A 14,111-nucleotide genomic window follows, 5' to 3' on the forward strand; every position below is an offset into this window, starting at 1 on the left:
CGAGCAGAGAGCCCGATTCGGGGTTCCATCTTGGGACCCCGGAATCATGACCCGAGCCGAAGGCAGAGGCTTTAACCCACTGAGCCACCCAGGTGCCCCATTATGTAATATTTTGTTTCTTATTTCTTTTCCTCAACATTAAGCATGGGAGATTCATGCCATGTTGTGTACAGCAGTTGATTCTTTTTCATCACTATGTAGTACTATATTCTAAATACTGTAAGTTTTAAAATCAGTCTTGCTAAACAATGGTGCAAGCCCCTCCTCACTGTTCTTCTTGCAGAACTGTCTTGGTTATTGTAGCTTTACTTTTGTATATGAAGGTCTTTTATTTTTAAAAAAAAAAGAAAGAAAAAAAGAAAAAACTACTGGGGGGGGGGCCTGGGTGGATCAGTCAGTGTCTGCCTTCAGCTCCGGTTGTGATCCTGGGGTCCTGGGATCGAGCCCTGCACCACGTTCCCTGCTCAGCGGGTAGCCTGCTTCTCCCTCTCCCACTTCCCCTGATTATGTTCCCTCTCTCGCTGTTGAATAAATAAGTCAAATCTTTAAAAAAAAAATACTATTGGGATTTTTTAAAAAATTATATGTATAATAAATCACAGAGAAGTAATTTTTTAAACCATGTTTATACTTAACATAAATATGGCATATTCTGCCTTTACTGGTCTAATCTTATGTCCTTTAATATCACTTCAGGTAGTTTATAGAATTCACTGTACAGGAGAAATTTTTATTTTATTTATTTATTTTTATTTATTTGACAGACAGAGATCACAAGTAGGCAGAGAGAGGAGGAAGCAGGCTCCCCGCTGAGCAGAGAGCCCGATGCAGGGCTCAATCCCAGGATCCTGAGATCATGACCTGAACTGAAGGCAGAGGCTTAATCCACTGAGCCACGCAGGTGCCCCTAGGAGAAATTACTTATTTTCTAACTGGCTACTGTCAATTTGAATCTTGATCTTGTATCTAGTGACACTGAATTCTCTTATCAGTACAATGTTTTTAAAAAAATTTTCTAGAAATATATTCAACTCATTTTTCCTCTTTTCCAATCCTTTTGGATTTTAGTTCTTTTTTTTCTTTATTAGTAAAGACATATTTGTCTGATTCTTGACTTTAATGGAAATGTTTCTAAGGTTTCACTATTAAGCATAATATTGCTATTTGAAAGGCAGTTTAAAAGACAGACTTTACAGAAAGCAAAAAGTTCACTTGTCATGGTTTAAGGGTTTTTTTCCCAAAACATTAATGGGCACTGAGTTTTATCATAAACTTTCACTAAATCTTTCAAGATTGTTCCCCTGGGGCACCAGGGTGGCTCAGTCAAACACCTGCCTTCAGCTCAGGTCATGATCTCAGCGATCAAGCCCCATGTCAGACTCCCTGATCATTGGGGCATCTGCTTTTCCAAATGCTCCCCCTGCTTGTTCTCTCTCCCTCTCTCTGTCAAAAAAGTAAATAAATCCTTAAAAAAGAAATTGTTCCCCTAAATATTATAAGTTACATGGATATAATTTTCAAATATTGAACTATCCTTACATTCTTACCCTAATTAAAATTTTTATGTCTCTGTTCATACATGAGATTGAATGTATTTTCCCTTGTATATCCTTTCCAGTCTAGGTTTCCAGAGTACACTTGTCTGATAAACAGCAGGATAGCTTTCCCACTTTTTCTATTATCTGGGTCATTTTATATAAAAATAGAATTATCTGTTCAACAAAAGTATATTTGAAAAAGGATTATAAATATCACAATTAAAACTATTCCTCTGATACCACTTCACACACTGAGGATGGATAAAATAAAAAAGATAATTAAAGTGTTGGTGAGCGTGTAGAAAATTAGAAAACTCATAAGCTGCTGGTGGGAAAATAAAATGGCAGTCACTTTGGAAAACAGTCTGGCAGCTCCTCAAAAGGTTAAACATAGTTACATACGACCTAGTAATTTCACTCCTAGGTATATATCCAAGAGAAATGAAAATTTATGTCCACACAAAAATCTGTACAGAAATGCTGACAGCAGCTATTCACAATAGGCAAAAAATGCAGAAAAATCCAATACCCATCAAATGATGAAAGGATAATTAAAATGTGGTACATGCACAGAATGAAATATTATTTGGCCATAAAAGGAATAAAGTGCACTGGTATAGGGTATGACATGGCGGGACCTTAAAAACATAATAATTGAAAGAAGTGAGTCACAAAAGGCCACATATTGAATGATTCCATTTATATGGAATGTCTAGAGTAGGCAAACCTACAGAAACAGAATAAATCAGTGGCTGCCTAAGTCTGAAGAGTGAGAAGAATTGGGACTGACTGTTAACAGGTATAGCAGTTTCTTTTTGGGGTGAGAAAATATTCTAAAACATCAGAGTAATGACTGCACAACTAAAAATTACTTAATTGTACATTGTAAATGGATAAATGATAGGATTTGTGAATTATAGCTCAATAAAGTTTCTATTTTTATTTTTTATTAAAAATATATTTTGGGGGGGCACCTGGGTGGCTCAGTGGGTTAAAGCTTCTGCCTTCGGCTCCAGTCATGATCCCGGGGTCCTGGGATGGACCCCACATCGGGCTCTCTGCTCAACGGGGAGCCTGCTTCCTCCTCTCTCTCTCTCTCTCTCTGCCTACTTGTGATCTCTGTCTGTCAAATAAATAAATAAAAATCTTTTTAAAAAAATTAAAATATATATATATATATTTTTAATTTATTTGACAGAGACAGCCAGAGATGGAACACAAACAGGGGAAGTGGGAGAGGGAGAAGCAGGCTTCCCACCAAGCAAAGAGCCTGATGCAGAGCTCGATCCCAGGACCCTGGGATCATGACCTGACCCGAAGGCAGACACTTAACTGACTGAGCCACCCAGGTACCCCCCATTTTTATTTTTATTATTATTTTTTAAAATAGGCTCCACACTCTGCGTGGAGCCCAACATAGGGTCTAAACTCACAACCCTGTGATCAAGACTTGAATTGAGATCAAGACTTGGATGCGTAACTGACTGAGCCACCCAGGCACTCCTAAAGTTTTTATTTTTAAAAACCTAATCCTTTGGGGAAAATTTACTACAACTTCAATTTTTTTTAAATGGAGTTTAAATATCTTTAGATTTTTTTCTTTACAATTTGGAATGATTTTTTTCCTCTAGAAAACAATCCAGTTCACCTAAATTAAAAAATATATATATATGTGTATATATATAAAAATATAAATATACACACATACACATATATACACACACACATAACATGTATGTGTATGTGCATGTATAAATATGTGTGTAATATATATACTTATATATGTGATTTCTTGTGATTTTTAAATTTATAATTGTGTTTGTAGTCATATCTCATTTTAAATTTTATTATTAGAATCATCTGTTTTTTGAGAAGGATGTCCAGAACTCAGTCAACTAAAAAGAACCAGCTCTGATTTGAATAAAGATTGCTATTGTTTTTATTGTTATTTTCTACTTCACCAAATTTTATTTTTATTTCTCCATTCTTTCTTAGCTTTTACTTTCTCCTTTTCTTTTTCTTTTTTTTTTTTTTTTTTTTTTTAGTTTTTGAGTCAAATATCTGGCTCATTTATTTTCTTTCAACCCAATACACACATTTAAAGGTATAAATTCATCCTTACGCACCACTTTTCCTGTACCCTTCAAGTTCTGATACAATGCTTTTTTTTTAAGATTTGATTTATTTATTTGACAGAGAAAAAGAGAAGAGACCACAAGTAGGCAGAGAGAGAGTGGGGGAAGCAGGCTCCCTGCTGAGCAGAGAGCCCAATGTGCAGCTTGATCCCAGGACGCTGAGATCATGATCTGAGCTGAAGGCAGAGGTTTAACCCACTGAGCCACCCAGGTACAATGCTTTTGTTATGATTCAGTTCTAATTACCAACTATTTCCAGTTTTTAAAAAAACTCGAAAATACTTAGTCATTTTTTCTTCAATACTGCTTCTCCACCATTCTCTGTATTCCCTGTTCTGGAACCCTAACCAGGCTTAGCATTTTTTTCCCCATTCTTTTCATCTCTTTTATCTTGTTGTAGGTGTCCTGGAAGAGTTACCAGTTTTATCCTGAAATTAACAACTTCTCTCTTCAGCTAGGTCTAATCTCCTTTTCTATTTACGGAGTTATTTTATAGCCAGCTATATTTTTCTATTTCAATTACTTCATATATTTCTACATATTTACTGCTTCTTGACTGCTCTTGTTCAATTATAATGCAATATGCTCTGAATAAAAAAAAGGCTATATTTTAAGCTAACATGCTTTTATGTGAAATGTACTTTGAAAGTTGTCTGCTATAAAACTCTTCTTTAATGTCAAGGAAAAAAAAAAAACTCACTTCTTAAAAGTTCTCTTGAGTACTATTCTACCAAAGGTTCCCCCACTGTGCCTACCTGTATCAAGGCATAGAAAGAATAAGTTCTATTATTCCCATTTTAGAATTAGAGAAATTGAAACACAATACAATTCTTTTTAAAATACTTTAACTTTTGAAAAATATCAAAACCACAGAAAAGCTGAAAGTATAATGTACACCCTATATATCCTTCACCCAGATTCAAAATTATTAACATTTGTCACATTTGCTTTATCTCTGTATTTCTCTCTACATACACATATACACAACACACCCAAATACCCATAATATTTTTCTGAACCCATCATATTTCCTTCTAAAATTTTCAGCATGTATCCCTAAAGAATAAAGAATAAGGATATTCTTAATATACTACAGCACTATCATACCAAAGAAACAATGAAGCTGGGTGTGCAGAAGGAAATTCAAAACAAGCACTTAAGTCACCTAAATGTCCTTTACTTTGGCTTCTCTAATTGGACCTGAATTGGTTCTCTGGTGACTATTTAAAAGTGACACTCAATCTGTCATTCCCTCTCTTCAGCAACCTGATATTAGATTTCACCTACTGCTTCTTCAGACAGGTATTCTTAAGCCCAAACATTTCTGAAAATCAAGCAATAATCTTCTGATATTTGAACCTCAAAAATCAAGTACACTGAACTCCCAGTCTGTTTTCTAACACTACACAAAGTCTTAAAGTGCAGCCAAACTAGTTAACTCTCTCAAAACTATACATTCTATTTTAACGTCCCATAGAAGAAATTTATATTGCACTAAACAACTATAATTTCACTATTCCAGTTTCAAAGGGAAAAAACTTGTTCTTAAGAAAAACTGGCAATACAAACAAGACTGATAAGCCAAATGACCCTGTTTTATAAATGAGGAAACTGGTAAAATATATTCCTGAAAAAGTAAGCTTTTTCTATCAACTACATAAAAAACCATTTTTAATGGGTATAATTTAATCCCAGTCACTGATGTTAGGAACTAAATAAAATTAAAAACGATTAAAATCCTATCCTTGTTCTCCATGATCATACAAATCATCTTAAGAGTTTCATATCAAAGAAATAGGAATAGCACCCACAGCTAATATTTAAAGGCTAAACTGTGTCATAGAGACAAAAATTATATCCATATTCACAGCAGTGTTCCACCTACATTCAAATAATAGTTAACAAGAGTGTTTACTATGTGCTACTAGGCATTGTTCTAAGTACCTTCCACAAATTAATTAATTCAATCCTCATAGCAATCTCATTTTTCTACCGAGGAAACAGAGGTTACAGAGAGATACTAGCACAAAAGGAATTGTGTTAAGGGATAGAACCTGATCTCAAACCTAGAGTATAGAAGAGTAAAATAAAAAGTCATTTTTTAAAAATGGTAAGGCACAAGCCTCAAAGTGTAAATATAACAAGTAAACAAGTAAGACCAAAAAAAAGTTTCAAAGTGAAGAAATAAAAGCTGGATAAACAGGATGGGATTGGATTATGAGAGGCCTTAAGTACGCAGCAAATGGATGAAAAATAAAACAACTTGAGCGAAGCACCACTACAGTTTTTTTTATGGGTTAAAAGTGCCCTTTTAGAAAGGATAAACTGGTAACAAGGCAGAGTAAATGAGAAAGAGAGAAATCAGAAGCAAGGAATTCTGTCCAGTTCTAACATTTATACGCCAGTTCAATAAATCGGCTGGTACTTGTGGAAGAACAGACTCATAAAGAACCAACTATGCCACCCATCACATTAATAAGTCCACCTATTATGAACAAGGAAGTGGTAAACAAAATGGTAACACACCCTGAATTATCTCCCAAATATACCTATAATGAAGTTAAAAGGTACACTGAAAAGCATATCAGTAAGAAGTGCTAGTCAATTAATATAAAATTACTTTTTGTTGTTCAGTACTATGCCAAAAGAATTTGGCCAAATTTGGTATAAGCATAAATTTTACAGTTTAAGTATTTACTTCATATAAAAGCAACATCACAAATAAAGGAAATTATAAAATAATTCAACACATGGCTTCCTTAAGTTACTTTGAGTATTACACTATTTACCAAAAGGTAAGAGACACAAAATTTTTATAAACAGCTATTATGTAAATGACCCCTTGTCACACTTATTCATACACCCATTAAGAATGAGGTATTTATCATCCATACAATAAATTCCATAATCTATATCAAATTAACAAAATGAAGCTATCTCAAACAACTTTCTTCTTTGTAATTAAAGAGAAGAAATATGAGAAAAAAAGAGAAGAAATGTGAGAAAAAAAATCTCAAGTTTGTGAAAACTAGATTACTCACCAGTAACTTGAGTTATCCTATTGGGTCTTTTCCCTCACAGATCCACCTCTCTTGCCCTTCTGTCCAGCATGAGAATCTTCCTGATGGGCATCCACTGGAACTGAGGGGGCATGCAGTACAGACGTATATGTAAGAAAGTTGGGGGGAGGGGATTTGGGAGATGCTAGAGACATGCTTCAGTGCACTTGCTTACCTTCCTGAAATTGGAAATTTCAACGGTTCCTTGGTCCTCGAGGCATTCACAATAACTTCAAAGAATGTGGATCTGTGGAGATTACCCAATAGGAGAACTCCAGTTACTGGTAAGTGATCCAGCTTTTTCTTCTCTAGCAGAATAAGAAGATTAATTTTATTTGAGATTATTAATATACACAGAACTACAGAGGAAAGGGACGTAAATTCACCAAATAACTGCACTTGCATGCCCCAAAGTAAACACAAAAACAATTTGCCAACCACAATGTCAACAGAAACGTCTGGCACTATCAGAAAGAGAAGGAAAGGGCACCTGGGTGGCTCAGTGGGTTAAGCCGCTGCCTTCGGCTCAGGTCATGATCTCAGGGTCCTGGGATCGAGTCCCGCATCGGGCTCCCTGCTCGGCAGGGAGCCTGCTTCCCTCTACCTCTCTCTCTGCCTGCCTCTCTGTCTACTTGTGATCTCTCTCTGTCAAATAAATAAAAATAAAATCTTTAAAAAAAAAAAAAAAAAAAGAAAGAGAAGGAAAAGATAGTATGATTTGAATGGTTTCGTTTTTAAATTCCCACTATAATGGCAGCTATATTTTAATATACAAAAATAACAGCTATTAGACTATTCATTTTACTGAAACACCACCACCACTTTTTAATATTAGTAATAAGGATAATTAGTTGATCAAAATCTGCCATTTCTTAACTAGCACTGTCATTAACATTCAGCAAATTTTGGTGAAGAGGCCACAGTGAACTAACAAATTATGAGACTTCAGACAAAAAACATCAATACAATTCCCTTTTATCACTCATTAAGTCTTTAAAATAGCCATTTGTCACCTCTAAGAAACAAGCACACACACATATAATGTATGCCAGGCCACTGATAAATAACAATAACAACAGATTTTAATTTAAATAACTTATACAAAGTAGTAGGGCCATAGTTTTGATTAACTGTTATGCTTTTTAAATAACTGCCTAAAATGGTCCTGTCATTAAAAACAAAACAAAAAAAAACAAAAACCCACTGACTTCTAACAAAAAGAAAAAAAAGGTCTCCTCAGAAGAATTTCATCTTCAAGCTCACATGAAAATATTCTATTACCTTTAACTCAATACATAATGATCAGGTGCATGTTTACTTTAATATACTACAGAAATGATGACTTCAAACACTAGTTCCTGTTGAAGCTACAGATATATTTCAGTAATACTCCTCCCTCTTACCATTATGTTGCTAAATAATCATCTACTACCATCAAAAAAATAAGGTTTTTATGATTCTTAATTCAATGGAAACAAATCAAAGATAATGTATAGCTTTTCCTTTGTTTAAATATTTATTTGAGAAAGAAAGAGTGCAAGTACAGCATGGGTAGTCAGAGGAAGAGGGATAGAAAGTCTCAAGCAGACTCTACACTGAGCTCAGAGCCCAACATGGGGCTCAATCTCACAACCCTGAGATCAGGTCCAGAGCTGAAACCAAGAGTCCAACAGGTGCCCCAGCTTTTCCTTTGTTTTAAAAGTAAGGAGAATACAGACCTTGTACCCCTGAAACAAATAATACATTATATGTTAATTTAAAAAATTAAATACTAAATAAATAAAAGTAAATAGGATAAAACGGCAAATAAACTTATCATTCAACAAAAACAAGTTGAAAATGTAATTCTAATGAAAATGTTACATTTCACTCATTATGAGATGTTTGTATTTAGTAAGGTTGACTTCACATGTCAAGATTTTTGCTCTATTCCTACTTAATTTAAAGATACAAACTGTCTTGGAAAAAATCATATGCTTTTTAAAATAAGTCTGAGTTTTAAAAAATAATTGCTGCATTTGTTTTTAAATGACTCATTCACGCAGACAGGGACACTATACAGACCTCCATTTCTAACTGTAATACAGAAATAAATACCAAAAGGGTCTCCTCTAGTCACCTCTTTTAGATTCCTAATTAACTACTATTACCTGAGAGTGAACAAGCACCTGGTGCAAAGGTCCTACATGTTTGGATAAATAAAACAGATAAGGTGCAATAATCCAAATATTTCATCCTTTTGGTATAAACTAGAATAAAAGATGTCACTAAGAACTAAAAATTTCCAATTTTTATTTATAGCAAATTCAGTCTCCACTTAGACTCATCTTATCAATTTAAAATAGAATCAACTGCATTTTTGGGGGTGCCTGGGTGGCTCAGTCATCTAGCCTCTGCCTTCAGCTCAGATCATGATCCCAGGGTCCTGGGATGGAGCCCAGCATGGGCCTCCTTGCTCGGCGGGAAGCCAGCTTCTCCCTTTCCCACTCCCCCTACTTCTGTTCCCTCTCTTACTGTGTCTCTCTCTGTCAAAAAAATAAATAAAAATCTTTAAAATTAAAAAAAATTTTTTTAAAAAGAATCAACTGCATTTTTCAAGTAACTCAAGAAAATTAAAGTATCTTGAAAATATTTTAAAGTAACCAAAATGGTCACTTAGAGACCAGCATTGAAAGCTGTTTGTTATCATGCTGTAAGTTCAACTTACATGGATTTTATCAAAATAACTTAGAAAAGAAATTCCAGAAATTAGGCTGCTCTATTCAAAACTATCTTGTGTAAGCTCTAATAATTACAACACTTATCCACAAAAAGGTACTCAGTAATTAAGAATGAAAATCAAGCATTTCAGTAATGGAAATCTACTTCATAAAATCAATCTGAACTTGTGAAAAAACTGGTCAGAAAAAACTGTGGTAGTTAACTTTCACTTCCAATATTACTCACTGGTTTGAACATTATATTTTAGCTAGAAGCAATTTAAATTACAACTGGTTGTGATGACTGCAGGCACTTTATATTCTAATTATCAATTAAGATTTAAAATTCTAATGTAAGGTATTATGGTTGTAGAAGGTTGTTCACAGTAAATCCTGGACTTAGAATCTTGTAACAGCATAACAAAATTTAATATTATATACATATTCACACATATTTAAGTGATGTTATTGATGGCTCATATGTAAACAAACATGGGGGGATGTATGTTTATATCTGAATTGAATTGAGTCCTTTATGACTTATTGCCCTTTCAGTCTCATGATATACTACCTTCAAGGTCCCCAAATTATAATTCCACTTCCTAATTAAAATTTTCCATTCCCTCAGTTTCCCTCAGTTTTATCCCACTACAGCAACCCACAGAGAAACAAACAAAACTAGTACTATTTTCTTGTTAACGTAAATTAACTTAAAATCAAGACGGCAAAAACTCTATTCATCAGTAAAATAAGGTAACAATAGAACCTAGTTTGCAAGACAGTAGAACGAATTAAGGTAAATAAAACATTTGAAGGAGCACCTGAATGGCTCAGTGGGTTAAAGCCTCTGCCCTCAGCTTAGGTCATGATCCCAGAGTCCTGGGATCCAGCCCTGCATTGGGCTCTCTGCTCAACAGCAAGCCTGCAAGCCTGCTTCCCCTCCTCTCTCTCTGCCTGCCTCTCTGCCCGCCTCTCTGCCTACTTGTGATCTCTGTCAAATAAATAAATAAAATCTTTAAAAATAAATAAATAAAACAAACAGGCAAACAGACATTTGGAAACAATGCCCAGAATCTCACTATGCATCAAACTGTTGACATAACCACCCAGAAATGGTTTTCAAATAATTCTACATATCTTAGAGGGATATAATCTAAGGACTAAAAGAAATACATAAAGAAATTCTAAACTTACAGATTTCTGGTTTGTTATTTATTTTGGCACAATTATTTTGAAACCATATTCTTTATACTGCAAGATAAACAAAGTACTTTATGTTACTAATTAGGAATCACAACTTAACAGCATAAAAGCCATAAGAACATGTTAATATTAAAACTGAATTCCAAATACCGCTATACATTTGTGATTTTTTTTTAGAAATACATATAATTTGGAAATAGCTAATGAAATATTTCAGGCAGCAGTTAATAAATCACTATTATTATCACACCAATATATAAATTATTATCTAATACAATATAAAAATTACATCTGCTAATACTACAAAACTAAACTAATTAATAGCATAATCACACCAATGTATAGATTATATCTGCTAATACTACAAAACCAGGTATTAGGGATGCCTGGGTGGCTCAGTTGGTTGGACGACTGCCTTCGGCTCAGGTCATGATCCCGGAGTCCCGGGATCGAGTCCCGCATCAGGCTCCCAGCTCCATGGGGAGTCTGCTTCTCCCTCTGACCTTCTCCTCGCTCATGCTCTTTCTCACTGTCTCTCTCTCAAATAAATAAATAAAATCTTTAAAAAAAAAAACAGGTATTACATTAGACTTACTATACTAAAGGAAGTTACATGACTTCAAAAGTTGCCAGAAACATTTATACAAATTGCTTTCCATGTTGAAATACCTGATTTTTATAAGCTAGAATTTTACAACTGTTGACACATCCTAAAATTAAAATACGAGAAAAACAGTATTTATTTATGTTTTTGACTGACATTTGATGGTAAAGGTACTAATACTCAAATTGTTTGGAAGCTAAAGGGGAAGGATGATAGCAGCAAAGATCTATCTCCCTAGAACCCCTGTTTTGGACAGAAGAATTTTTTTTTAAGATTTTATTTATTTATTTGACAGAGAGAGGGCATGCACTAGCGGGGGAGCAGCAGAGGCAGAGGGAGAGGCAGGCTCCCCACTGAGCAGGGAGCCAGATGTGGGACTTGATCCCAGGACCCTGAGATCATGACCTTAGTCGAAGGCAGACACTTAACCGACTGAGCTATCTAGGCACCCTAGTGACTCATTTCTAAGGAAGAGAATTTAGCAGAGTAACAGGATATCACACCAAAATTAGTTTATAAAAAGACTGGATTTCGCTTGGGGGGGCTCTCGCTCAGATACCTTGCTTTGGAGTAAACAAGCTGCCATACTGTGAGCAGCCCCATGGAGAAGCCCATGAGGCCAAGAAACTGAGGTCTCTGGCCAACATCTGTCCTGAGGCCTGCTGACAGCCACATGAGTAACCTGGAAGCAGGTGTTCTAAGTTCTGACAAACACGTGAGTAAGTTTGGAAATGGATCCTCCCTCAGTTAAGCTTGAGACCCTGAGCCAGAATCACCTGATAGGCTGCTTCCAAATTCTCGACTCAAAAAAAAAGGGGGGTGAAGGGATAAGATATTGATTTTGGGGTATTCTGTTATACAGTACACAAATAGATAACTAATATAGAAAGCTTTACATAAGTAATTAGTATTAAGCTAAAAGTGATAAATCAAAAGCCAATTAGCTGTCTAAATGGGAACTAAGAAAAATAATACCTATGAATTGATGGATGGGGTCCCAATTTTGATCTGGTTCTTGGTTTTTAGGTCCAAAAATTCAACCTAAAGCTAAAGCAGATACAATTCAATGACAGAATTCTATCAACCAATTTCACCAAACTGATTAATAAGTCAGAGTATTTCCTTCCCAGTTATCAACATATTCGGACAGGGCCAAAGCATTAACAGAGACTTGCATAATGCACAGACTAAGGGTATAGTAGCAGCCCTGAAACCAGTTACTGCGTCTACAAATTACTTTTTTTTATTTGAATGATGTGAAGAACTAGTTAATATAATAATGACTACATTACCATGACCCCAGAATAAAGTATTCTAGGGACCATCAAACAGCATCTTACTTTGTACCACCTCTTACACTATGCTAAATATTAACCAACTATACACTGCTATAATGCTGTGTGGTTTTTCTTTTACATCATTTTATGTTCTACTCATTCTTCCTAAGGATACCTTAATCACATTAATTGATCTTCAATAATATTTTGATCTTCCTAATTTAACAGATACCCCAGGTCCCTTAATTAAGCACATTTTATAAACTGTATCTTAAAATGGTATACTTCCATTGACAGTTAATATCATCTATTCTTTATAGCTTCTAGTCCAAGGAAACATTTTTCTAATCCTAGTCCAAAATGTTAGGAGCATCATATGTAATCCCTTATACACCAACTATAGTTAGTATCCAAGTTAACACACAAAAATAACAGCTAATGGTACTCTCAATGACTACAATTATGCCAGCATGTCTAACCTTTCTTTACTCTGTAATTGTTTTCTCAACTTCTGATATTAAAATTAATCTGACCAAATTCTAAAACCTGTATTAGTTTTCAAAGCAATTCTTAATAACCATCTGTAAAACGTTTAAGTGCACATTTTCTGTATACAACTGATTTTATTTAAAAATGGCAAATTTTTCTAACATAAATTCCAATACAGTCTGAAGTCAACAGTGATAGTTTTCAAACTACTGCCTATATTCTAAATAATAACTTTGTTATTCAACACTCATAAAATCTGAATCAACAACCACATCAAACCCAATATGCTCCACAGATAACTATTACTTTATGAACCAAACACAGTTTTATGAAAAGTGCTGTGATTTCCTTGGTTAGCTGATCAATAGAGTGCTATGATTCATTCCTTCTAAAAACAGAAGAGCTTCTTTAAACCATACATGCTCCCCCGCACAATTATGCAATTACATTTACTTAGCACTTAAAAAATTCTTGGTACCAAGATGGACTCAATTATTTAAATTAGGTCTATTAATTTTTGTACCTATAATGAGGAGCTACCTGTAAAAGTACAGGCTTAATGATAAATTTTACTAAATAATCAGAGCATTCTTCCTTGAGAAAGTTAGATTACTAACATAGTTTTACTCCTCTCCTGTCAGGACCTATCAATATTAACTTCCTCTATTTAACATATAGATGGAACTACTGTAGCTTTCATGAAAAGCCTAGAACAAGCATTATGCACGATTATCTTGTTAAAACTTAAAAATTTTAACACCTATTAAACATTACACAGAAGGCAAGGGAAAAATTAAGATTCTATCTGATGAAAGGCCATTTGACATGGCTCACCTTTTGACATCCTCTCCTTTTGAAAATCTCTTCCCTGTTTCTGTAACATTACACTCCCCTAGGTTTCCTTCTCCCTATTTCCCCTTCTCTAATTCTTTCCTTGTCTTGATGGGACACTCTTCTTCTACCATCACAAAAACGTAGTGATGTTTCTCAAGTTCTCATGCTATGCAGTCTGCTCTCTCCTTGATCTGTTTTGCCTACTCCCAAAGCTTCAACTTGATCATGTATGCTGATGACTACCAAGTATATATTTATAGCCCTATTTTCCTT

At 34.7% G+C, this 14,111-nt stretch overlaps 1 protein-coding gene across 8 annotated transcripts in view; it reads right to left on the reverse strand.

The window, feature by feature from the left end:
• YAF2 (YY1 associated factor 2) overlaps nt 1-14,111 on the reverse strand; it is a 78,395-nt gene that overhangs the window by 45,310 nt on the left and 18,974 nt on the right. For 2 of the 8 annotated variants that reach the window (XM_044229237.1, XR_006381426.1), the window contains one exon: nt 6,908-6,979. The exons of 2 other annotated variants lie outside the window; for them this stretch is intronic. In XM_044229237.1, coding sequence (XP_044085172.1) covers nt 6,908-6,979 — 72 coding nt within the window. Of the gene's footprint in view, nt 1-6,801; nt 6,815-6,907; nt 7,041-10,625; nt 10,683-12,213; nt 12,286-14,111 lie in introns of those variants that run through there. 4 more of the 8 variants (XR_006381421.1, XR_006381423.1, XR_006381425.1 and 1 more) reach the window with 4 other exon arrangements.

The sequence above is a fragment of the Neovison vison genome, chromosome 12, assembly GCF_020171115.1.
Source record: "Neovison vison isolate M4711 chromosome 12, ASM_NN_V1, whole genome shotgun sequence".
Classification (NCBI taxonomy): Eukaryota; Metazoa; Chordata; class Mammalia; order Carnivora; family Mustelidae; genus Neogale; species Neogale vison.